Consider the following 26602-nt stretch of genomic DNA (forward strand, 5'->3'; position numbering starts at 1 on the left):
GATTCCTGGTGAAAGACAGTAGATTTATAACATGCATCTACCGTTCTATTTAAGGCTATTCTACTCAAGTGAAACTACCTACTGACTACTAAAAATCTCAGTCTTCTTCCTTCATTTGGCTCCTGACATATGTGCAGCAAGGCAGGAGACCAGTCTTCTCTGGGAACTCTGACCAGACTTCAAAAAAGTTCTATAGATACTGTTGTTGGGAATTCTCCAAGTTCACGGTTCAGCCCAATCACGCTAGAGTGAAGGTCACAGTCTGCAAACCCCAGTTACAGCTCAGAGACTCCAAGCAGCTTTTAAGTCCTCCACTCTTAAACATAAGCAGACCACCGAGGATGGCCACTTTCCTGAGAAAACTCCAATGAATGTAGAGATAGCAATAAATATGCAGGAATTTAAAAAAAAAAATCTTTAAAAATGAACATTCTTAGAAAGATACAAGAGCTATAGAATCTTTAAAACAACAAGAAAATGTCATTTTTTTAAAGAAGAGAGTGTTCAGAGAGGGAAAAAAAGCTCTTAAAAAAATGAAAATTAAAAAAAAAAAAAAAATGAAAATTAAAAATATAGATAAAAATTCAAGGGCTTCCCTGATGGCTCAATGGTGAGGAATCTGCCTGCCAATTCGGGGGACATGGGTTTGGTCCCTGGTCCGGGAGGATCTCACATGCCGCAGGGCAACTGGGCCATATGCCACAACTAGTGAGCCCGTGTTCTACAGTCGGTGCCCCACACGAGAGAGGCCGCTGAAATGAGAAGCCCGTGTGCCACAACTAGGGAGTGGCCCCCGTTCACCAAAACCAGAGAAAAGCCTGCCCAGCAAAGAAGACCCAGAACAGCCCAAATAAATAAATAAATAAAATCTACAAATAACACAACTCAAAGGTTTGAAAAATAAAACTTAAGATGTTCCCCAGAATGTAAAGCAAAAGAACAAAGAGAAGGAAAATAGTAAAGAAAGAAAAATAGATAAACGGTCCAACATCTGAATAATTAGAGATTGAGAAAGACAGATTCAAGACCAGGAGTAAATCATCAAAATTAGTCACGAAAATTTTCCAGAATTCCAAGATGGGTCAAATTATCCATCAATTATGGGGGCAGAAGGAAACATTTTCAGCCTTGCAAAATTTTAAATATTAAATCCTCCATGTGTCCTTTCCTCAGAAACTAACACAGGATGTATTTCAATGGGGAAACAATGGAAACAGTGTCAGACTTTATTTTCTTGGGCTCCAAAATCACTGCAAATGGTGACTGCAGCCATGAAATTAAAAGATGCTTGCTCCTTGGAAGAAAAGCTATACCAACTCAGACAGCACAATAAAAAGCAGAGATGTTACTTTGCCAACAAAGGTCCATCTAGTCAAAGCTAGGGTTTTTCCAGTAGTCATGTATGGATGTGAGAGTTAGACCATAACGAAGGCTGAGGGCTGAAGAACTGATGCTTTTGAACTGTGGTGCTGGAGAAGACTCTTGAGAGTCCCTTAGACTGCAAGGAGATCCAACCAGTCCATCCTAAAGGAAATCAGTCCTGACTATTCATTGGAAGGACTGATGCTGAAGCTCCAATACTTTGGCCACCTGATTTGAAGAACTGACATAGGAAAAGATCCTGATGCTGGGAAAGATTGAAGACAGGAGGAGAAGGGGATGACAGAGGATGAGATGGTTGGATGCCATCACTGACTCAATGGACATGGGTTTGGGTGGACTCCAGCAGTTGGTGATGAACAGGGAAGACTGGCGTGCTGCAGTCCATGGAGTCGCAAAGAGTCAGACACGACTGAGTGACTGAACTGACTGTATTTCATTAAAAGAACGTATTGGGAAATAGACAGGTGAGGGGAATTCATAGCATGACCTCAAGATGGCAGCTGTGCATGAAATACAGAGGCCAATGTCTGGATTGGAGCACAGCTCTGCAGAGGTACAGAGAGAGATGTCCTCAAGAAGATGGAATTAATAGACGACATGACTTATGTGATGGTCCTGATAGGATATTTGGCCATCGACCAAAAAGTGACTGAATTAGTGATAAGTACACAGAAAAGTAACAACAGCAACAAAAAGAAACCAAAGGACAACAATGACTCAAGAAAAAACTAAAAGTTATATAGAAAAAAATAAATCTGTTTTTATATGGCTCAGATGTGGGTATTTTTAAAATAATCATAGTAATAGAAACCTTTAATACAGATATAACTCCATTGAATATGGGGGAAAATAGGAAGGGCTCATGTGTTGCACAATGATAGAAGAAAGGCAGCTATATCTTTTCTTCTATAAAGAGAAGTGAATAGATAATACCCAAAATCGAGAAATCAAGAAACAGGAAGGCAAGCATGGTATTTAAAGACATGGAGGTAAACACCAAAAGATCAAACTGAAAAACTACAAGTTGTTACCTCTTGCAGATTTGCAAATGTGTATGTGTGTGGCTGAGAGCGCTGCTTTTTGGGGGGCACAAAACTCATAGAATTACACAACTCTTTAAAAGAATGCATGCATGCCTAAGTTTGATAAAAATGAAAAGTGAAATTTGAGAATGGACAATGTAGAAAAATGTTACTACAACCAAACTATCCAAAGATAACCATGGCAACATTTTGGTATGAAAAAAGTAGAAGTAGAATAAAAGACCAGAAAGGTAAGCTGAAGACTCTTTGTAAGGTCTTGAATGTTATGCTCAGGAATCTAGGCTTTGTTTCGGAGCAGTGGGAACCTATGAAACTTCTCTTAGGGACTTTGCTCAATATTCTGTAATAACCTAAATGGGAAAAGAATTTACCAAGAATAGATGTGTATACATATAACTAAATCATTTTGTTGTATACACCTGAAACTAACACAACACTGTTAATCAACTGTACTTCAACATAAGATAAAAATTAAAACCAAGGAAATTCCCTTAAACAGGTGCGTCAGGAAGATGACTGACAGACTCTGCCTTGAGGGGTAAAACGGGGTCAAGAGCAGACAGCAAGAGAATCATCTGGAGGCTTTTCCAGTCTTTGTAGGTGGATGAATGGATTTTCCCTTCCAAAGTACCATTTTTTTTTTCCACCCAAGCTTTACAAGGACCTGCACCATCAATTTCCTCTCTCGTCAGGTCATCTGAAAAAGCACATTATTCTTATGCTTAAGCTCCAGTCACTTTTGAAATGACAGGTATGTGAAGAGCTGTTGCTGACAGAAGCTGTTCCTGTCCCAGCCACCTCTGCATAATTGCCGAGGCTGCTGCAGAAACACACTGGGGTGCAGGAGTTTCACTCCTGATGAAGGGACTGCTAATGAAGTGTGCAAGCGTGGCATAGCCTGAAATCTGGAAACAGTGAATGAATAATGAATGGGTGAACGGTTATGTGGCAGACACGGCACTCAGACAGAGGGCATCATTAAGACAATACCAGAAATCATGGGTGAGCAGAAAATATGGTCTTGTCATTTTCATTTATATTTGAATGTCCCTAAAGATATACATGAGGTCTCCTGCATTTCAGGCAGATTCTTTACCGTCTGAGCCACCAGGGAAGCCCAAAGATATATATGAGAAATTTGTATATCAATTCAATTCAGTTGGGTCTGATTCTTTGCGACCCCATGGACTGCAGCATGCCAGGCTTCCCTGTCCATCACCAACTCCCGGAGCTTGCTCAAACTCATGTCCATCAATTCAGTGATGTCATCCAACCATCTCATCTTCTGTCATACCCTTCTCCTCGTGTCTTCAATCTTTCCCAGGATCAGGGTCTTTTCCAGTGAGTCAGTTCTTCACATCAGGTGGCCAAAGTATGGGAGCTTCAGCGTCAGCATCAGTCCTTCCAACGAATAGTCCGGATTGATTTCCTTTAGGACTGACTGGCTTGATCTCCTTGCAGCCCAAGAGACTCTCAAGAGTCTTCTCCAACACCACAGTTCAAAAGCATCAGTTCCTCAGTGCTCAGCTTTCTTTATAGTCCAACTCTCACATCCATACATGACTACTGGCAAAACCATAGCTTTGGCTAGATGGATATACTCTATGCAAAACCAGCAAGAGAACACACCAAAGATGAACTGAAATAGTCTTCATTTCTGGATCCATCAAATAAAAATTGGCTAATAGAACAAAGAAATGAGCATCAAGAGACCTGTGCTTTAGGCTTTATTTCACCACTCCATAGCTATGTGATCTTGGACAAGCCTCTCAACCTTTCTGAGTTGCAGTATTCTTACCTGTGAAATGGAAATAGTAAGAGTTGCTCTACTCGATGTACTACAGAGGGGTGTGGGATACACACAGAGGTTCCAAGACCATCTGAAATATCAAGAGATTGAGAAGAACCTAAATGTCTTTTAACTGAGTATCGGTTAAGTCATGTAGGGTTCATTCATATCATGAAAGGCTATACTGATGAAAAAAGAAACGAGGAAACTGTCATGTACTGATATGAAAAATCCTGAAATTTCAGGGTTAAGTAAAAAGCAGAGATGATACATGATAGACAGACAGATAAGTGACAGATAGACATAGACAGATAGATGAACATAGAGAGACCGACCAATATATAGACAGATCTGTTTCTAATAACTGGAAAGTAAAAATGAGCCACATAGTTTGTGCTATGCTTTCTATTCGGCTCTATGGATTGACCCAGGCATTGAAGCAGGAGAAAGAAGCCACATTCTCTGTCCTGGTCAAGGCATTCCACAAGTAAAACCTTGGCCAGAGGCCACTATGAGTGGCAGCCTTCCAGCCCTACAGACTGACCAACTGCCCCAAGCTCTTGAGAGTCTCCTGAAGTTCAAGGTGCATGTGTGCATGCTAAGTTGCTTCAGTCCTGTCTGGCTCTTTGTGACTCCATGGACCCTCTGTGACCCACCAGGCTCCTCTGTCCATGGAATTCTCCAGGCAAGAATACTGGAGTGGGTTGCGTGTCCCCTCAGGGATTTTCCCAATCAAGGGATCAAACCCGTGTCTCTCATGTCTAAGCCGCATTGGCAGGTGGGTTCTTTACCACTAGCGCCACCTGGGAAGCCCAAGCTAGATGCTCAAATGTCCCTTTACCAATTGGGCACATGCCTCCAAGCCGCCCCCCTTGGTTGCCCTCCAGGAGATGGTAACCGCAATGACACGATCGACCCCTGCAGAGAGCAGCTCTGACCATCTATCAAACCCACATTGGCACCTTCTTGCTGAGGTGTCTGGTGTCCCCAGAGATGAACCCAGCTCTTGACACAGGCTGGGACTGCAACTTTACCTCCATCTCACACTTACAAGCAGAAGGAAAAGAACAGGTCAGACTAAGATACAGCCCCCAATCCCTAGAGTCAATGAGAGCAAAGGTCATGAGAGGAGGACCCACCAGCCGAGACCAACTTCCGGAACTACTAATGAATATATCCTGCAAAGGATTCTCTACGAAGTGCCTAAATCCCGACAGTGTTTCCCTAAAAGGTCTGAGCTTCTCAGTGCAGCCTTCCAGGCCCCTCATGGCCCGGGTCCTGCCTGCCTCCTAGTGCCCCCTTCTCCATATCTGACAGAAAATTCTCAGCCTTTCTGAGGTCAAATAAAGCCACAAGATAAGTCTCAATAAATCCAGACACGTGTTATCATATATACTTTGTTCTCTAATACATACTAAGAGTAGAAACCAATAACAAAAGGATAGGGCTTTTTTTTTTGAAGGATCTGTTAAAATTAAAAATCAGTCACCAAAGGATAAGTTAAAAAGTCTGGCTCTGGCCATGGCAGAGGAACGGGAAACAAATCTAGTCGTGAACCAGATTTGCTTTCCCACCAGTAGATAATTTCCCTGGGGGTGGTGAAGACTTCACCTTCCAATGCAGGGAGTACGGGTTCCATCCCTGGTGAGGGAGCTAAGATCCCACATGCCTCACAGTCAGAAAACCAAAACATAAAACAGAAGCAATATTGTAACCAATTCAATAAGGGCTTTAAAAATGGTCTACATCAAACAAATCTTTTTTAAAAAAACTAGACAAATCACATGATGCAACAGTTTTCAGACACAACAATAGGAAGCACAAGACTGGGATTCTTGAGAGGAAAGGAAATAGACAAAGGTGAGCCCCACGGCTGCCCCAGGTTCCAGCCTGAATGCAGTTCCTAGGACACAAAAGGATGTCGTGGGAAACGCGGGGTAGACCAGCAGTCTCGGTAGCTTCAGAAAACAGAAGCAGAGTTTGGGAGGTCACTGTGTCTAGAATCTGGGGGGCAGAGTTCCAAGGAGGAGGGAGGTGCCCAGAGAGAGAAAGAGATCCAGAGATTTGCAGGAGTGACCTCAAAGCTCTGACTGAATACTGTGCGTGCTTGAAAAACAAACCTATGCCAGGCTAGGGGAAGAACCATAAAAGGCAGAACCACTGCTGGAGCTCACACAGAGCTGGGAAGAGTTTGTGTTCCCAGTACCCAGAGTGAAAAGACCTCATAACACCCAATGTAGCAGGTAGAGTTCTACGAAGGGTGTTGCCTCAGCAGTGGGAATAACCTTAGCTCTCGACTAAAGCCAGCTCTGGACCCAGCCTAATAAGGCAAGTCTTGAAAGGATAAAATGAATCCCAAATAATATACGTACATGTCAAAACTCCAACAGTAATAAAGAAAATACAAAAGCCAGTACCTAACATGCAAAATCTACAATGTTTAGCATCCAATAAAAAATTACCATGCATGCAAAGAAGCATGAAAATATGATCCATAATCTAGAGAAAAATCAACCAATGGAAATGAGAGAGTTGATGGAATAACCAGACAAGGACACGAACTGAAAAATAATTGAGGTGTAAGGATCAGAAGGGAGGTTAAGAAACTGATTATTTGCATACAGTATGAATTATTATGGGTTTCTCCCACGGCACTAGTGGTAAAGAACCTGCCTGCCACTGCAGGAGATGTAAGAGACGCTGGTTCGATCCCTGGGTCAGGAAGATCTCCTGGAGAAGGGAATGGCAACCCACCCCAGTATATTCTTGCCTGGGAAATCCCATGAACAGAGGAGCCTGGCAGGCTACAGTACATAGCATTGTAAAGAGTCGGACACGAATGAAACCACTTAGCACAAAAATTATTAGGCAAAAAAATCAGTAGAATCAACAGAGACATTCTCACAACACTCCCGAGAGGTAGGAGTGTCCACCATCACACTTGAAAGATGAGTACAATAGGGAGGGCACAGAGTGGTTAAGTAACTTGTTCAAAGTCACACAGCTAGAAAGTGGCAGAGCTAGGACTTGGACTCAGCGGTCTGGCTCTAGAGACAGAAGAAGGGAGTCTGGAAAGACTTATAAAAATTAGTAAGACTTTTCCACAATAGTATCAAATAAGCCCCAAACATAATTAGAAAGAGGTCATCATTTACAATTGCAACCAAACCTATAACACATCTGGGAATCACCATAAGGAATACATAAGACCTTAGGTATATGTGACCCTAGGATTTGTCACCCAAGTTTAAAGTATAAGGGAAAGCTAATGGGAACGGACACAGGGGGGAAGGGGAGACTGGGACTGTCCCAAGCATATCGAGATGGAGGTTCACCCTATGTAATGGAAACAAATGTAAAATCTATTAAAGATCCTAAAAGAAGATCCACATAAAATAAGAAACATTCCAGCTTTTTGGAGAAGAAAATTCTCAAATGAGCCTCTAATTTTAGTTCAACCTCAACAGAGATTTCTTTTGGAACTTGGTTAACTTATTCTAAAATATACACTGCCCCCCCGCCCCCCGCCGCCAACATCCCCCAGGCTGAAAGCCTACATCTGTGCATTTGTAATGAGCCCATCAGAAGGACCGGGAGTCTGTGGAGGGTAATGGGTGCACTTCAGCCACCCTGGACAGCTCCTCTGACCAGAGCTGAAACCTTACTCCAATAACCCGTCAGCTGGACAGAAAAGGTGGGCAGGTAGGAGGCCCACATTCATCCCTCTGCTGGGCTCTCTTTTCCTCTCTGAATCAGTCACACAGCTCTTTCTGAGAGCGCCACACTCCCCTCATTCAAGGCGAAGCTCAGGGTAGTCAGGGGGGCTTTCTTATGAAAGCAAGAGGCAAACTTCTCAACGATCCATGCACAAATTGCCTGCTCATCTAAAACTGTGACCGTCTCAAGAGCAGGATCCTGGAACAGCGCCAGGCCCAAAGAAAAGGCCACAAACTGTTTCTTCCAGGAGGAGGTGAAGGGGCTGAGGAAAAGGGGAAAGCCAAGGAGGTCAAGGAAAAGAAAAAAGGTGGAAGCAAGGGAGGGGATTTGGGGAGCAGGACCAAACAATCCTGTTGGGAGACAAAGCCTCCTTCCAGTCACTACAAATCCAGGCCCATTACAGAAATGGCACAGGTGATGGAGACAGACGTGCCATGTGGGGGCCCCAGCTCCACCCCTCCCTGCTGGCGTGACCGTGGGTAATTCCCCCAGACTTTCCAGACAGAAGAGTCTAGACCAGGGACATAGCGACCTGGGGCTGAGGGTAGGGGGATATCTGATGCAGATTCTATTTAAGAAAGGGGGTGCCCGGCAGGTGCTCCCAGCCTGCTCTGCAGCCCCAGCCATGAAGCCGTGGTCCCTTTGGGGACACCCCGCTGCCAGCCAGGTCGGGGCTTGACCACGGGTCTTGGGGCAGTGGTCAGCAACCCCCTTGCTCCATCTTGACAGCTGCATGAGCTTAGAGGGGCTCCCCAGGGCTGAAACAAGATCAAACGACTCTCAGCTCTTGGCATACCACCACCCGCCCCCAAGCACTGTCATTTCTCTGCAATTACCCTCAAACAAAAAATCTGAACAACGGCCGCTTGGATGCTGAGAGATGCAGCCAATCAACTTCGGGAGGAGCATCAAAGCCGCGGACTGGGGAGTGCCTATTTTACTGGCACTTGCCGCAGTGAAACAGCCATTTGTGAAGATGGCCTGTCGTTAAAAGGTCACAGACGACAAACAACTCTTGGCTGCCTTTCTTTGTGAGCCTGGGATCAGGTAGTCTGTGAGCTGCTCCATCACTGGGAGAAATGGGCACGGAGCCCCCTCCAAAGGGAAAAAGCAGCTTCCCGCCCACTGCTCCTCACAAACTGGTGGGCTATCACTGTCGCTCTCTGTATTCAACAGATGTGGGAGCCAAAGCATGCTCATCCAACACTGCACAGCTGCAGGAAATAACCATGTTCCGTGAGAATATTCCCTGTTGGTCCTGAAGACGAAGATGAGCTAGAGCTTTACAATGTTGGGCCCACCAGCCCTGGCTACAGAAACGCAGGTGAACTCAGTCGGAGACTCAGTTTCCACATCTGTAAAATAAGGATATTAATCATTCCTATTTCTTAGGGAAGTCAGGAGGGGTAAAGCCTCTGGAATGAATGAGAAACAAGCTAGAATGGTGGACGTACGTGGGGTCAGGGGAGCTCAGGGAAGGTGGGCTGCTGCTTCTGGTTCAGGAAACCTGGGGAACTTCTCACCCTATCCTTCACCGTCTCTCTCCTCCTCAGCGTTGAGGAGACTCAGTCTGTCTTCTCAGATGACACTTGAGATCTTTCCACCACAAGTCTGCTCCCCCACCCCCTTGGGAGACCCCAAACTCCAGCAAACCAGCCTTTGCACGGGGCTACAGTCTCTCTGGGTTCCTCCAAACCTGCACCGTGTCCTTAGCTATGGCTCAGACCACCCATTCCTCCCACCAAACCAAATCCTAACTTATCCTTCTCATACAACATCCACCTTATGTCTGCTGAGCATGTACGCGTGCTAAGTCGCTCCAGTCGTGTCTGACTCTTTGGGACCCCGTGAACTGTAGCCTGCCTGGCTTCTCTGTCCATGGGATTCTCCAAGCAAGAATATGGAGTGGGTTGCCATGCCCTCCTCCAGGGGATCTTCCCAACCCAGGGATCGAACCCGAGTCGTCTTCAGCTGCTGCATCGCAGGCAGATTCTTTTACCACTGAGCCACCGGGGAAGCCCTCTTAAGTCTGACAGTGGGTCCCAGACCAGTGTGCGTTGGGAGAAATGTCTTGCCATGCCTGCCATGTTGCTAGTTCCTCCGTGGAGCCCCTGCCCCCTCCACCCCTTTCCTCTTCCCCTCCTGGGTGAACCGGGAATCTACTGGGCAGGCTTGGCTCAGCTCTGCTCTGGAGCCCCACTTCTGCTCCTCCAGGAAGGCTGCCCCCAGGACACCCCAGGGATGCCTCAGGTTGGTCTGTTTAATTCTGGGGTGTTTAGCAAGCCCATTTGGTGCTCATATAACTTCTAGCTTCTGAAATCGCCTTGAACAGTAAGACAGATGGTGTTTCCACCTGGACCTGCCTGAGTCTGTGTCTCATGTCTGAATGGTACATAGCACACGCGTGGGAATAAGGGTGCCACCACTTGGGCTCATAAGACATCAACAACCTGACGCACCTTCCCCGGAGGAGGGGCTACGGCTCTTTGCCACATGATGCCTTTGTGTTCTGAGAAATACACTCATATTAACAAATAATAATAATTCTAAAACTTAGGCAAAGGACCTGTGGGACAGAAAGTAGGAAGAAAAACAGCAGCTCTAGAATATGGTCCATACGTCCATTCACTGACACACTCCTCTGGGGGCCTGCCCTTACGGGGGGAGGCGGCAGGCGCCCCAGCAGTGACAACATGGTGTCGACTCCTAAATGTCACCTCCTCAGAGACACCTGGCCTGACCCTCCCACCCACGGCTGATTCCACTTCCTTCCCACCATCCCCCTGCTCCGTCACTATCACAGCATCTTACTCATTTCTTTAACGGCGCTGACCACAGTCTTGCATTTTAAGGGTTTTCTGTCTAGAATGTGTGTCTCTGAGAGCGGGGACCACCCAAGGCATCATGGTGCCTTCAGCATCCCAGTGGATGAAGGCACAGCGTGAGGCATGCTGGGACTGGGAAGGGAGTTGGTGGGGGCAGCAGGGGGAGGGGTGAGAGGGAGAAGTGGGTGTTCCGGGAAGGCTTCCTGGAAGAAGGGACACCAAAGGGCAGAGGCAGTGCCTTAGGAAAGCTGGGGACAAAGTTGACTTGCCCAAGTGAAAAAAGGTGGAAAGGTAAATCCAGGAAGAGGGAAGGACAGGTAAGCGGCATATGGTCACATGTGATATGTGTACAAACTAAAGCCTCACTGAGATGAGAAAAGTGGGATGGAGAGGGAGGTCGGGTTGCAGGCAAGACATAGGGGGAGACAGGGTGAAACAGCACAAGTGAACCCCTCAACACCGAGCCAGAGGGGAAGCCCGAAGGACACACCTGAGGCCTCTGTGTGAGAAGTGGAGGAAAAGTGCTCCAGGCAGAAGGACCAGGAGGAAAGGCACGGTAGTGGCGGTGGGGGCTGGTGCCCACTTGCAGGAAAGCCGGGTGCAGGATGGAGGCGGACACTCACAGCCCCCGAGGGCTCTGCTGCTGCAGCTGCTAAGTCGCTTCAGTCGTGTCCGACTCTGTGAGACCCCATAGATGGCAGCCCACCAGGCTCCCCCGTCCCTGGGATTCTCCAGGCAAGAACACTGGAGTGGGTTGCCATTTCCTCCTCCAATGCATGAAAGTGAAAAGTGAAAGTGAAGTCGCTCAGTCGTGTACAACTCATAGCGACCCCATGGACTGCAGCCCACCAGGCTCCTCCGTCCACGGGATTTTCAAGGCAAGAGTACTGGAGTGGGGTGCCATTGCCTTCTCCGCCTGAGGGATCTGTGTGCCCTCAACCGGGCAGCAGCCAGCCCTGTGATGACTGGCAGGTGAAACACTGACCTTTTCAACCAGGTCTTCGGGAGCCTGTTCCTCGAACAGCTGAATTTTATCTTCAATGCATTTCTTCAAAAGGTCTATTTTGCTTCTGCTCTTGGAGCGTGGCTTTCTGGCCTTGGACTGTGGCTGGAGTGGGAAGAAAACATGGGTGAGAAGGTGATCACCAGCAGGGGGGTGCAGCCCCCAATCTCCGCAAGCCCAGAGAGGCTCCTGCAGCTCTCTGCAGCACACAGCTGTCTTAGCCGGAGAAGGGTGGAGAGATGAAGCCTTTCCTGGAAGGAGCTCCGGTCTCTGGCCTTTGGTCTTGGTGTACTCTGGGGGCTCGTCCCACCAAGGGGAGGAGAGGGTTGCTTGAGGGCGGCACCGGAGCTTTGCAGATGGACAGAGACACTCTCAGAGGGCCAGTGAGTGCCATGAAGACAAGGCGATGGAATGAGCATGCTGGCTGTTATCTCATGTTGGCTGGAGACACGTCTGCAGAGGTGAATGGCTGCTGAGGACATCTGCATTCGTCCATTCAAGGAAGCACTGTGCTTGGGGGCTGGGGGGATGTTGACATAGACCATCCTCCTAGAACAGCAATCTGCACACGCTGCACACACATACTAGCTGCTCACAAACGTGAAGAAGTGACACTGCAGCTGAGCCTGGCAGGACAAGGTGTCAGGAGTGTGAAAATCTGGGAACAGGGGGTTCCAGACCCCAAAGATCTGAAGCCCACAGCAAAGGTGAGAGGGGTTAAAGACGAGTGGGTGCTCAGTAAATTGATATTCAAGGAATGAACGAATGCGTGTACCACACGCTACAATCTCTGAGCCTCAGTTTCCACGCCTATAAAATGGAGATAATAGTGCCTACTTCACAAGATTACTGCAAAAACATAACACAATGTAACATAATTATTAGTCAGTCCTGTCCGGTTCTTTGTGACCCCATGGCTCCACTGTCCGTGGGATTCTCCAGGCAAGAACACTGGAGTGGGGAGCCATTCCCTTCTCCAGGGGATCTTCCCAGCCCAGGGATCAAACCCATGTCTTCTGCATTGCAGGTGGATTCTTTACTGGGCCACCGGGGAAGCCCTTAAACCACATAAACATAACAACATAACATAACACACTAACCACAACAATGTAACATAATACAGCACAGCATAACACAATGCGATATAACACAACACAGGCTATTTCTATAACACAGCAGAGTGCTGTGATAACAGAAGGTACATAACCTCAGAAGCGTACATAACCTCAGGACGGGACCTAACACAGCAAAACATAACCCAGCGCAGCACAGCCTGAGGGAGCACAACCAGCGCAACGTAACACACCCCGCCAAGAGGCTCAAAGCGATGTGTGGTCAGTGGTCACTCCCGCGAGGGCTGGCGCTTTTCGCTTCCTGGCTCACATGCCCACCCTTGCTCCTCTCTGTCATTGCCATGATCTCCCAGAGCCTGCTCTTGACCTGAACTCGGGCCTGCCCACCAGTCTCTGCCCCAGCTCTCATGACCATGGTGATAATACTAGAGAGGACCACCGTGTCCTCAGGGCTCGCCCCAGCGCACTCAGAGGAGGCAAGCACCTGAAGGATAATTCACTGAGTTCAGACATCCCATTTGACAGAGGAGGAGACTGAGGCCAGGAGAACAGAATCAATGGCCTCAGCCACGTCACGGGAGCCCTGAGAACTCGACGGTGAGCCTCCTGATCCCTGAGCCCGGTATCTTTAAGTACGCAGGCTAGGCTCACTAACTCCATGAGTGAACTACAGTTTTCATCTCCTGCTCTAATGGAGATAAGACCACAAAAAAAGGAAATTGTGAGTCAGGGCCCCTGAGGAACAGAGCTGGCCTGGTGGGTCTGATCATGTATGTCTCTCTCAGCGCCCACGTGCTGTGATGTCAAGTTGGTTGACCTTGGAAGGGGTACCGACATGAGGGAAATGGGAAAATGCTACAAATCAGGAACAATGAACTCCCATCCAGAGTTAGTTTACCAGCACATGGCTCATCAAGGGTCAGATTAGGTGGAGCCTTGAGACCACAGTAGAACTTGTATCCTGGCAGAAAGTGCCAAGGAAAGGCTTGAAGCAAGAGGAGGGAGCAATCTGACTTGCATGTCAGAGTTTAGGAGAGCCTCAGACACTCATCTGCATCAATTGTCTGAGAACCCTGGGAGGGGCCAGCTGATACCTTAACCAGACAATTCTGCTCTTGTTTAGGGCACTGAATCCAAACAGTGATCAACAGGGAAGAAACTGGAGGGCTACCTGGTGGTCAGAAGAAAGAACGAATGGGGAGGCCCAAGGGAATGGGGATGTATGGAGTATAATTAATTCTCTTCTACATATTAGACTATCTAATGCCAAAGGCTAAGAGCCAAAGAATTGATGCTTTCAAATTGTGGTGCTGAAGGAGATTCTTGTTGAGAGAGAGTCCCATGGACGCAAGGAGATCAAACCAGTCAATCCTAAAGGAAATCAGTCCTGAATATTCATTGGAAGGGCTGATGCTGAAGCTGAAGCTCCAATACTTTGGCCACCTGATGCAAAGAAGTGACTCATTGGAAAAGACCCTGATGCTGGGAAAGATTGAGGACAAGAGTGGAAGGGGACAGAGGATGAGATGGTTGGAGGGCATCACCGACTAGATGGACATGAATTTGAGCCAGCTCTCGGAGGTGGTGAAGGACAGGGAAGCTTGGCCTGCTGTAGTGCATGGGGTCACAAAGAGTCAGAAACAATCTAGTGACTGAACAGTTCCCAGAGTAATCTTCATTATACTCATGTTATAGATGAAAAAATGATGGATAAGAAAAATAAGGCTAAAATAAATAAAATAAGAATAAAAAAACCTTTAGGTGCGAGCTCCCAGCTTGCTTGCCTGCAGGATAACTCGCCCACACCCCTAGGCTGGCAGGGGAGGAGGGCCTGGCGATGGAGTGGCTCCTGAAGATGCCCTCCTGGGTCTGCCCGCCGTGATGCCCTTCTCACGGTGCTGCTGGTGAAGATGGCCAGGCTCAGCCAACCGCAGGCTCCGCCCCTCACCTCCGCCCCTGCCTCTCTACAGGGTTTCCAGGGAGCAACCTTAGGCCCAGGGCAGATGCTCCACCCCTCTGAGGCACAAGGCCAATTCAATTTCAAAATCCAGCACTTTGAACAACTTACAGTCAGACACTTAATTCCTGCTGGACTCAGCCCTTCAGCCCTTGGTCCAGCTCAACAGCAAGGGAAACACACTTCAGTTCCCTCACGTGGAAACATTTTTTTTTTTTTTTTACTCACTGTTCCAACACCTTTTATACACTTTTGGGTATAACCTGTTCCTGCCTCTGTAAGTATCACCATTTTGTATATCTTGCAGCATTCTAATAAGAGAAATAGAAAAACAACAACAACAACAACATGTATTTATTTATTTAGGCTGTGCTGCGGAGCCTCTGGGATCTTAGTTCCCCAACCAGGAATGGAATCCAGGCCCCCTGCAGTGAATCATGGAGTTCTAACCACTGGACTGCCAGGGAATTCTCAACCCACTATTTTTTTTTAATGTGCGTGCTAAGTTGCTTCAGTCATGTCCAACTCTTTGTGACCCCGTGGACTGTACCCACCAGGCTCCTCTGTCCATGGAATTTTCTATGCAAGAATATTGGAGTGGGTTGCTATTTCCTTCTCCAGGGAATCTTCCTGACCCAGGGACTGCACCCGCGTTGTTTATGTCTGCTGCATCAGCAGGCGGATTCTTCACCACTAGCGCCACCTGGGAAGCCCTTTTTTTTTTTTTTAACGTGAAAAGATGTAAAATCTTCCAAATTGGTTTTGTTCACTGATCTTATTCAGAAAGGAGGTGGCTGAATTTTTTTTTCTCCTCAAGGAGAAGCACTGGGTTTAAAGTCAGAAAGCACCACCTCCAAGACCAGTCCTTCTATTCCGTCCTGCCTCGGTCAATGCACGTTTCCTCTCGGTCAGTTTTCTCATCTGTAACATGGGGACAGAACATCTACTCCTGGCCCTGCTGTTAACCACAGCTGAGATAACAGAAGGGTAAGTGATGTGAAATGTTTTCAAACTCAGTGTGATATCACCTCAGGGAAGTCTGCCACATTCTGCCCACATCAGGTGGTTGGTTGGTTCAGTCAATAAAACTTATTGCACACCTACTATGTGCTAGGCACATTCTAGGTGCTTGGATGGTGTGGTGAAGGGAGCTACAAACAGAGAGCTTGTTGGTGGGGGGGTGGTGATGCACAGACCATGAGAACATGGAGTAACCAGGACATTTCAGATCACGATCAATTCTACGAAGAAGCAAGAACATAGCATTCTGAAGGAGGCCTGGGGAGGTGATGACTTTGGATAGTGCTCAGGGAGGACCTCTGTGCAGATGACAACTGAACTGAGACGTGAAGAGACAGCAAAGAGTTGACCCTGTGATGTTCCTGGCAGAGGAAATAGCAAGTTCAAAGGTCTTGCAGGTCAGGTTCCCCAGAGGCAGAGCCAGAGACAGCAGGGACTGGGGTGAACGTTGTTTCCTGAGAGAGGAGTTCAGAGCAAGCCACAGGAGGTGTGGGAACCAGGATAGGAGGAGGAAGGGGCTAGGGAAGGTGGGAGGGTCTGGCCTTGACTGGCCCGTGGGGGGCTCTGGAGTAAACCCAGCACCCAAGAGTTGCCTGTTGCATGTAACAGGTGCTCACTATAGACATGTCAGGGCTTCCCAGGTGACACTAGAGATAAAAAACCCATCTGCCAATGCAGAAGGCTTGGGTTCAATCCCTGGGTCAGGAAGACCTCTAGAAGAGGCCATGGCAACCCATTCCAGTATTCTTGCCTGGAGAATCCCCTGGACAGAGGAGCCTGGTGGGCTAAAGTCCATGGAGTCACGAAGAATCAGACAAGCCTGAAATGACTTAGCCCACACAGGCATCTGTCAGTCACCCTACAAGGTCTAGGATCAGAGATGCCCTTATCCACCTGAGCTGAACTGAGCATCCTCCTCAGGCCACTTACACAAGCCTCCTGCGTGGGTCACTGGCTGTGGCTAAGGGAGGGGGCAGGAGGGATAGTCACCTCTCAGGCCGGGTGGCTCCTACCACCAAAGGCAATCAACGCCCAGGAGAGGGTGTACCTGTGAACCATGAGTGGTGGAGACTCACAACCGCTGGTGGACAGTGCGAAGCCAGGGACCAGGGTGTCCAGTACAGAACTGAAGGCGGTTCCGGGAATGCCCGATGCTAACATGGCCAAGGGCTGAGGCAGCGGTGGAGCTGGATTCTATAGCCTCAGCAGCTGGAGGAGGCCCTGCCTCTGCCAGCACGAGGCCCCGAGACGCCCGTCCTACCTGCAGCTCAGGGGCAGCCACGGCCTGGTCCAGTTTCAGGAACTCTGCTTCTCGCCAAGCTGTCTGGAATCGCTGCAGCAGGACTCGGGCCCGGATTTTGGGGAGGGCCAAGCTCCTGTCCATTTGCGCGAAGCAGCCGTGAACTTCCTGCCTCATCCCAAGCAGCTCCTCTTCGGACAGGGAGAAGGCAGAGGAGCAGAGCTTCCTGGAAAAGCAAGAAGAGTGGTCTGTTCTTGCAAAAAAAGAAGACAGGGTGGGTTGTGCTGGGGATGGGAAAGTGGAAATTCAAAGCTCAAATTCCATTAGTCAAATCCACGTCTGGAAACACCCGCCATCCCCTGGATCAGGCATTCATTCCACAAGGGTTTCTTCAGCACCTAATGTGCGTCATGTTGGGGTGTGTGTGTGTGTGTGTGTGTGTGTGTGTGTGTGTGCACTCAGTCACTCAGTTGTATCTCTCTGTAACCCCCAAGGACTGTAGCCCTCCAGGCTCCTCTGTTCATGGGATTCTCCAGTCAAGAATCCTGGAGTGGGCTGTCATTTCCTTCTTCAGGGGATCTTCCCCAGGCAGGGATTGACCCCATGTATCCTGCATTGGCAGACAGATTCTTTACCACTGAGCCACCATATTGTGTGGGACATGAAATCATATAATCTGTTTGGTTATTCTGGCAAGGTCTGATCAGCACTAGCTGCAGAAAATACGCTTTGTGGATGCTTTACAATTTGGAAATACCCGCAGGATGTTGCTGTGGGAGGCCAGTGCCAGGTCTATCAGGCCCAAATCTCCACGGAGGGGTATACAATTTCAGCTCAGCTAGAAAGTTCTCTCCTGGGAACAGATTAAGATTATCAGAGCTGATGTGGGCCCCCAGCCGGAAGCAGCCTGAAGGCCTCAAGCCCACAGGGTTCCATGGGACCCACCAAGTTTTCTGAAGCACTTTAGGAAAGCACAGCTGCTCCTTTGCACCTTCCTTCATGGAGAATCCTTGCCCTACGTATTTGCTGCTTACGTGGCCTCTAAGGTGAGAGTAACTCTGAAATGAATCGGAGTCTTTATTCTTCCCTGGGTGGTCTAGAGACTTCCCAGGTGGCACCTAGCAGTAAAGAATGTGCCTGCCAACGCAGGAGATGCCAGAGATGAGTGTTGAATTTCTGGGTTGGGAAGATTCCCTAGAGAAAGAAATGGCAGCCCACTCCAGTTATTCCTGCCTGGAGAATTCCATGGGCAGAGGAGCCTGGTGGGCTACAGTCTATGAGGGTACAAAGTGTCGGACACAACTGAACATGCATACACGTGCTGGGTGGTCTGGTCTTGATCCTCAACTAGCTAGGCACCAAGATAATACAGAAACATGGGAGACCGTCTTTGCCCTGAAGGAGTTTAACATCCAGGCAGGAGTTTAGAAACAAGGTCTTAAAGACACACTTTCCCAGGGAAAGTATGCCTCTTGATTAATTCTCACTTCACCAGACCAGGTTTAAAGCAACCCCATCCAGCTTGAAATCAGGAAACTTATAAAAACATGTTTCCAAACTATTGTGCAAAGTCATTTCTACTTAATGCCTCAGAAATAAAGGCTGCAACCTTTTAGAGTCTTAAATAAGCAAAGTATATGAGCAGACTCACATTGTGTATATTGTTAGTTGACCCTCTTTAACCCTAGGGAAAATCATAGAGAGCTTTCTGATAGAAAAGTAAGATTTCTCTTTTCCTGTTGAACAACTCAATCAGCGGCAGCTTTCATAATATTCCCTGCAAAACAAAACCAAATGAAGGCGAAGAAGGTGACCATCCGGTAATGGGAATGTCAAGTCCAATCCACAGACTTTAAAGAGCCAGTCCAAAGTAGGTTGGATGGAGCAAAGAGACTTTGGTCAAATGCAGATTGGGCTGAATAATTACTGCTGAGAACAACTTATGCAAATAAGAAGTGGCATTTAAGGGTCTGATTTGTATGGGCTTGGAGAAGACAGCATCTTGTTTGTTCAAGTCAAATAAAAAACTAACAAAGACTGAGCTAAACAAGGAGAGAACCATAAAAAAAGAGATGAGAAAGAAGGAAGATGTCACTTCATCGACACCAAGATAACCTCCCTCTCCACAACACCTGGGACCTCTCCTTGCTGGTCGTAGGGTCAGTCCCCAGGTAAGAGCACTTAAGGAGGAGGCATTGCATTACTGAGTCTGGGAAGACCCTGATCCATGGATGTTACTGCCACCAAGGAAGGATGGGCATTGCAGAACGATGCTCTGCCATCTGGTGTCCCTGAAAGGGTTCAAGGAGAGCCCAGGCTTTGATGCAGGTGGAGAGGACCACAGATATCAAGCAAGCAACACGGGGTTCAAGAGAGGAGGTGGAGAGACAGACTGAGCAGATATACTGAGAGGGACTCCTTCCCCTAACCCTTCCCCGGCCCCCAACACCCCTCTACGGTCCTATGTCACTAAGCATGTGCATATTCAGTTGCTAAGTCGTGTCTGACTCTTTGTGACCCCATGGATTCTAGCCCACCAGGCTCCTCTGACCATGGGATTCTCCAGGCAAGAATACTGGAGTAGGTTGCCATTTCTTCCTCCAGGGGATCCTCCCGGCCCAGGGATTGAACCTGTGTATCCTGCGTCTCCTGCATTGCCAGGTGGATTCTTTACCACTGAGCCACCTGGAATGCCCTATATCAGTATAACCGTTTCTAATCAAAAGGGCTGTAGATTCAGAATTGAAATTGTGGCTAAGATCCAAGTTAAACTGTGGAGTGGTCACACTGAGAAAAGAATGGTCAAAGGGCTTTGGTTTTGTTTATTCCCTTGAATAGGGTTTTCTGGGTTGCTTTGTTCAAAGAGAAAGCAACTTGATGGAATATTGATTGGTGGGTCCATTGGTTTAAGGAAGTAGCACTAAGTTATAGCCAAATGCCCACAATTATGCCCTTATACGTAAACAGCTTCTATTACTCTAAATAAATAGACTAGGTAGGTGGCGGTTATTGTTTCTCTCCACTGTGCTGCTGTTGGTGGGGGTTTTGATTTTGTTTCTTTGTGCAGTGAGACTGGTCTCCCATTTCACACCCAGACAAGGACCCACCAAGCTGCTCACCACCAGTCCTGCCTCCTCTCAGGGCAGCACCAGTGAGCAGTGTCCCCTCATCTCTGGCTCCCGGTACCAGCTCAGAGGCTAGCACCCAAAATGCACCTCCTTCCTATCCTGGTAAAGATCCTGACCCTCCACACGATCACCTGGTTCATTGCTCCTGCTTTGCTCATCACAATCATCTATCTGTGTGTCTGTTCTCCTCCTGATAATCTGAGTTCTTCCCACACAGGAATGATGGCCGTGATGATAGCAGGTACCTCTTACCATCTACTTATTTCTGATCAAAGGTTGTGTTAAAAGACCGACATATACTTGCTCACGCAACCCCTCGTCAATGCTGGGAGTTGGCATTTTGCTAGATAGTGGTCTAATGGTCTGATCTAGCATCACTTCCTTGTCCCTTGTCAGCTCAGCTTTTGTTTATGGGGTTATCCTCCAACAATGTTGGAGATATGAACCTCCCAGTAGCCCTAGAGAGGGAATCCCGGGTGGTCTGAGACAGGAATTGGCAACCTGTGGCCTGTGGGCCAAATCTGGCCCACTGTTTGTTTTTGTCAATAAAGTTTTATTGGAACACAGTCATGTTCATTTACGGATTGCCTGTAGCTGCTTTCACGCTGCTGCCAGGGTTGAATAGCTGCTACAGAAACCATGTAGCCCTCGAAGCCTAAAGAAAAAGTCTGCTGCCCTCTGGTCTAAGACAATCATAGCCTTTTTAGCCTCCTAGCAGTTGAACAGTTTGGCATGGGTTTATGATGTAGTCCTGCCAAATAGGACAGGGAAGATCAGTGCCGCAGATGTCAGAAAGAGATGATGTGTGTGATGCCTGGAGCTGCAGCAGCCATCACGAAACCATGAAGGATGAGCCCAAGGACCAAGGTAGCACACTGAGTATAGCAGAGCAGAAAGATGCTGAGGGCTGAATCCTTGACAGTATCACTGAGTCATGGATTCAAAACAAGGAAATTTACCTCCTGAGTTCTTATAAAATGCTTTGTTCACTTTCTAACAGCCCAATAGTATCATGTGCTACTGAAAGCACCATAAAAGACTGACTATTGTCATCCCATTCCACAGACAAGAAAGATGAGGCTCAGAGAGGTTAAGTAACTTGTCTATACTCAGACAGCTGGTGGTGGTGCTGGAATTTAAACCCAGATTTTTGGTCTACACTGCCGACATTTCATTCCTTTCTGTTGCCCCATGCGGGTGGTGTTTGAGGCTCCTCCAGTTTCCAACCTGATGTACCAGTCCCAAACAGCTGCCAAAGCTTTGCTGGCATCTGTTACACAACTGAAGCCCCCCTTTCTTTCAGTTCAGTTCAGTTGCTCAGTCGTGTGCGACTCTTTGCAACCCCATGGACTGCAGCACTCCAGGCCTCCCTATCCATCACCAACTCCTGGAGTTTACTCAAACTCATGTCCATTGAGTCAGTGATGCCATCCAACCATCTCATCCTCTGGTGTTCCTTTTCCTCCCGCCTTCAATCTTTCCCAGCATCAGGGTCTTTTCAAATGAGTCAGTTCTTTGCATCAGGTGGCCAAAGCCCCGCTTTGGGCCACATCAAATCTCAGTCTCAGGATCAGGTGTCACGTGTCTGGCTATGCTCGGAACCAGCAGGCAGAATCCCTCCCCCACCAACAGGAACAGAGGAGAGGACCACACTCAGGGATTAAGACTCACGTGAAGATCAAGTGCTCCCAGTGTCTCAGCTCCGCCTGCTCCTCCGTCGAGGCCTCCAGCGCATCGTCCTTCAGCCTCTGCCTGACGCTCTGGACGCCCTCCTGACCCCTGTCCCTCTCCTCACCCTCCAGGCGCTCGGCCCGGGCCGCCAGGTCCCTGCCATGCTCCTCTAGGATCTGCTGCAGGAAGAGCCAAGGCACCCCATGCTTGAGCAGCTCCTGGGTCATCCCTGAGTTCTGCAGACGCCGCAGCTCCTCCGTGGCTTTCTCGGACAGCGAGAGGGTCAGGGCCCTGAGCTCGTCCAGGGCAGCCTGGTCCAGGCGCTCCTGCAGCTCCTCCAGGGCGGCGCTCTGCTCGGCCATCAGGCCCCGCCACTGGCCCAGGTACTGGCCGGCATCTTCGGCGGCCCCGGAGGCTTCAGCGATGGACAGCTGCTCCCTCCGCTGTTCCTTGTGCTGCCAGCAATTCCAGAGCGGACAGTTAGCAGGGGGCAGGGCTTGGCTGGTACAGCCCTCAAGAAAACACTTTGGGGAACAGTTGCAGGAGGTGCAGAACATCAACAGCCCTTCCCCCAACTATCGTACATTTGGCAAATTATTCTTTTAAAAAAGGAACTGATGGTCTTAAAGACCAATGGAGCGAGCCAAAGTATGACAGCAGCGGAGCAGAAAGGAACCACCGAATGGTTACTGTGAATGAATGCCTTGCTCTGCTAAAGCCAACTAATTTGAGAGTGTAGCACTGACATGTATATACGTCCATGTGCAAAACAGATAACCAGTGGGAACCTGCTGATAGCACAGGAAGCCCAGCCTGGCCCTCAAGGATGACCTAGAGAGGTAGGCTGGGGCGTGGGGAAGGAGGTATATATATATATATATATATATATATATATATATATATACGGTATGTGTATACATATATATACACACACACTTATGGCTGAATCGCTTTGTTGTACAGTCAAAAACCAATACAACTTTGTAAAGCAATTATCCTCCAATTAAAATTTTAAAAAATTATTGTAAATACTAGAAGAAAGAAAAGGAAAACCAACTAAATTTTTCTGCAAATAGGCCAACAGAAGAGAAATACTTCAAGAGTGTGCTCAGAGTTGGAAGGACTATTGATTTCTCCCCACAGTCAAGCCTTAAACAACAAAAGAGGATGTTTCTATTAAGATTCTTGTTTTTCCCCTTGCCTCAGTCGTTTTTTTCTTGGGTTATGTTTGTGTTTTTCTCAATCAAAACAATTCTTTGACCTCTGGGATTAGCACCGGGAGCTGTGGAGAGGTGACTTCACTAAAGTTCTCAAGATTTCCTTATGAGTACATTAACTTTGGTAAAGGCAGTGTGTGCATATATGCGTGAAGCCGCTTCAGTTGTGAGCAACTCTTTGTGACCCTGTAGACCGTAGCCCGCCAGGCTCCTCTGTCCATGGGATTCTGCAGGTGAGTATACTGGAGGGGGTTGCCATTTCTTCCTCCAGGGATCTTCCCGACCCAGGGATCAAACCCAGGTCTCTTACATCTCCTACATTGGCAGGTGGGTTCTTTACCATGCAACATCTGGGAAGCCCAAAACCTGAATAGCCGGCTTAAATTTATATTAATAGGAGTGATTGTATGCTTTAGAAATGTGAAATATATTTCTAGAAATCTAAATGTATTTAAATACACCAGTAATTCTCATTGCATGCAGTGTTCAGTATTATTGGCTATTTTTTTTTTAATTGGAGGATAATTGCTTTACAGTGCTGTGTTAGTTTCTGCTATACAACAACGTGAATCAGCTATTTAAAAATATGGGATGAATTTGCATGTCATCCTTATGCAGGGGCCATGCTAACCTTCTCTGTATCATTCCAATTTTAGTGTATGTGCTGCCAAAGCAAGCACAAGACTCTATCTTCTTAACACATCCTCCCCAAAGAAGAGCATGTAACTTGATTGAACTTTAGTAAAATGTGATCATCTTTTATGAGTTTCAAAGAAGGATCCAGGGCATCTTTTTTCCACCTTCTTCACTCAAAGACAGTATTTTTTCTATCTTGTTCTCACCTCCTGAACTAGACAAAGTCTGCCTCTGTCTATATTAATCACAATATTCCAAAGGTAAGGAGTGGCAAATCTGATAATTCAAAGGCAAGATTTATGGTAAGGATCCAGGCAAAGGAAAAGGCTTAGTTTGCTTCATCCAGCTGAACTTTAAGCATTGCCTCTTTTGTTCGAGGTTTCATGGTTTCTAAGTAAGTTAATAAAGTTGATAAGTGTTCCCCACCACAAGAAAAGAAAATTACTCTTAAGAAAATAACTGAAAATGTAGTGAAAATGTCATTTGTTTGACTTCTGTTGAACGTGTATTTATTGAGTAGGTAAAGCTCAAGAGGCAGACCACCTGGTTTCCAATCCTGGCTCTTCCACTTAGAAGCTGAGTCACCCCAAATGAATATCTAGCCCTGTCTGTGGGTCCAGTGCCTAAGCCATAGAGGATGATAGAAGATAATAATAGGGTCTACTTCACAGAGTAGCTGGGAGGAGTCAATGAGATGCTTAAGACGTGTGTCAACTACAGATTGGCACTTACCAACAGCACTGGCAACTGAACAGCAGAGGCATTTGCCACCTGCCTCTACGGAGACTGAAGCCCACGCTGCTATAGCTGCTGACCTTCAACAACCCCTGAGGGAGTTCAGGGCGGGGTGAGGCACTCTGCTCCAGGAAATCTGGTGGGACAGGTCTATAGATAGTTGGGCGTTTGTAGGAACAGATTTTATAATCTCAACCCTTGCACCTCCTCATATCTAGAGAAGCATTAAATCCCTTCATGGTGACATCAGATTCTCACTAACAAAAACCCTTTTGTAAAATGAGTGCTTAATGGTACTGCTGCTTTAAGATATAGGAGATGCCGCCTCTTGGGCTGCAGTCCTCATTTTGCCCCAAATAAAATTTGTAGGTAGCTCTTAGAGAAGGGCCTGGTACAGATTGGCATCAGTGAATGTCTGCTATTATTATTACCACATCCCAGGCACATAGAAACTGAAAATCAAGATATTCTAAGAGAAAAAAATCCTGAGATCCATGAGAGATAAATTAAATGAGGAGGTTACAGGCCTTTCAAAGAAGGAGATCTATATGGATAAACAACAAGGTCCTTCTGTATAGCATGGGGAACTATATACAATATCCTGTGATAAACTATAATGGAAAAGAAAAAAAGTAATTATATTTTATATTTGCTATAATTATGGAGAGCTTCCCTGGTGGCTCAGGGGTTAAAGCATCTGCCTGTAATACAGGAGACCTGGGTTTGATCCCTGGGTCAGGAAGATCCCCTGGAGAAGGAAATGGCAACCCACTCCAGTATTCTTGCCTGAAGAATCCCATGGACGGAGTAGTCTGGTGGGCTATAGTCCACAGGGCTGCAAAAAGTCGGGCATGACTGAATGACTTCACTTTCACTTTCATAATTATGCTACTATGAATTTTAAAAATGTTAAAAAATAAAGGAGCCCCAAGAGAGACCTGAGGGGTGAGGTCATACCTCAATTGACTGAAGATGGGGGAAAGGATATTTCTGGGAGAAATAACAGTAGGTATAAAAGGCCCTGTGATGGGAAAAAAGCTGGCATACACAGAGATGTCCATCACAGTATTATTTACAATAGTGTACCCGGCAGATAGTCTGGGTTTGCACAAACACATCTTTTGTTCGTGGGTTCAGGTGACCTGAAAGTGTCAATTCCTTCCTTCTATAAATACTGGTTAGAACCCGCAACGTGTCCTCAGTGCTGGGGATATAAGACAAGAGTTTGCCTTTGTAGAGTGGCATTCCAACTCTGTGGCACTCACAAGATTTAGCAAAAGCAACTGTAAGAAACTGTGTTCATGGAAACTCACTGGAAACTCTGCAGTTCATTCATCCTTGCAGATCCTAACCTTGAACCTGGCCAGACCATCAGAGAAATATGGCTCTAAGCCCCATTGCTTTGATCCTTGAGCCAATGGAGATGGATAAGGCAATGTTGAAGTTGGGGTGGAGTTCAATGGCTGAGATAAGAATCACAGCTTCCTTTTGGGCCCAACACTTGGTAATAAATGTAGAGCTTCTCTCAATCAATTTAAGTTATTCTGCTTCCCCTTCCTTCCTGAATGGTACCACTTATGTCATCCCTGACATCTCATATCTCCTGAATCTGTCCTTGTTCCCACGCCCAGGACATGGTCTCATCACTTCTGATTTGGTCAAGTGCTAGAGCCTCCCATAGGTCTGCTCCTTCAATTCTATTTGACAGGCTGCTCAATTGAGCTTCCTAAATTCCAAATCTGATCTTCCTTCTGAAATCAAGCAGAAGGGGGCTTGGGCTCCTGGGCACTGAAACCTTTCAATCAGTTGCTAATCAGGGAACGGAGAGGATGTGGAGATAAGGGAGGGGCAGTCAAGAAACAGTAGTGCAGTCATGGGGCAGGGTCCTGGCTCTGCCTCGAGGGATTCATGTAACAATAAGTACCCCAACTGAAAATCCCAACTAATGGAAGATGTTCGGTTCAATCGCTCAGTTGTGTCCGACTCTTTGTGACCCCATGGACTGCAGCAGGCCAGGCTTCCCTGTCCTTCACCAACACCCGGAGCTTACTCAACTCATGTCCATCGAGTCCGTGATGCCATCCAACCATCTCATCCTCTGATGTCCCCTTCTCCTCCTGCCTTCAATCTTTCCTGGCATCAGGGTCTTTTCCAAGGAGTCAGTT

General features: G+C 47.3%; 1 protein-coding gene and 1 pseudogene across 5 annotated transcripts in view; both read right to left on the reverse strand.

The window, feature by feature from the left end:
• Positions 1-26602, reverse strand: part of EVC2 (EvC ciliary complex subunit 2) — a 149957-nt gene that overhangs the window by 31532 nt on the left and 91823 nt on the right. For 4 of the 5 annotated variants that reach the window (XM_065914639.1, XM_065914643.1, XM_065914641.1 and 1 more), the window contains exons 14-16: positions 21850-22304; positions 17072-17276; positions 11743-11865 (exon numbers count right to left, since the gene is read on the reverse strand). In XM_065914639.1, the coding sequence (XP_065770711.1) occupies positions 11743-11865; positions 17072-17276; positions 21850-22304 (783 nt within the window). The remainder of the gene's footprint in view (positions 1-11742; positions 11866-17071; positions 17277-21849; positions 22305-26602) is intronic. The other variant, XM_065914640.1, reaches the window with a different exon arrangement.
• Positions 23647-23746, reverse strand: LOC136153112 (U6 spliceosomal RNA; annotated as a pseudogene).

Source organism: Muntiacus reevesi, chromosome 22 (genome assembly GCF_963930625.1).
Source record: "Muntiacus reevesi chromosome 22, mMunRee1.1, whole genome shotgun sequence".
Lineage (NCBI taxonomy): Eukaryota > Metazoa > Chordata > Mammalia > Artiodactyla > Cervidae > Muntiacus > Muntiacus reevesi.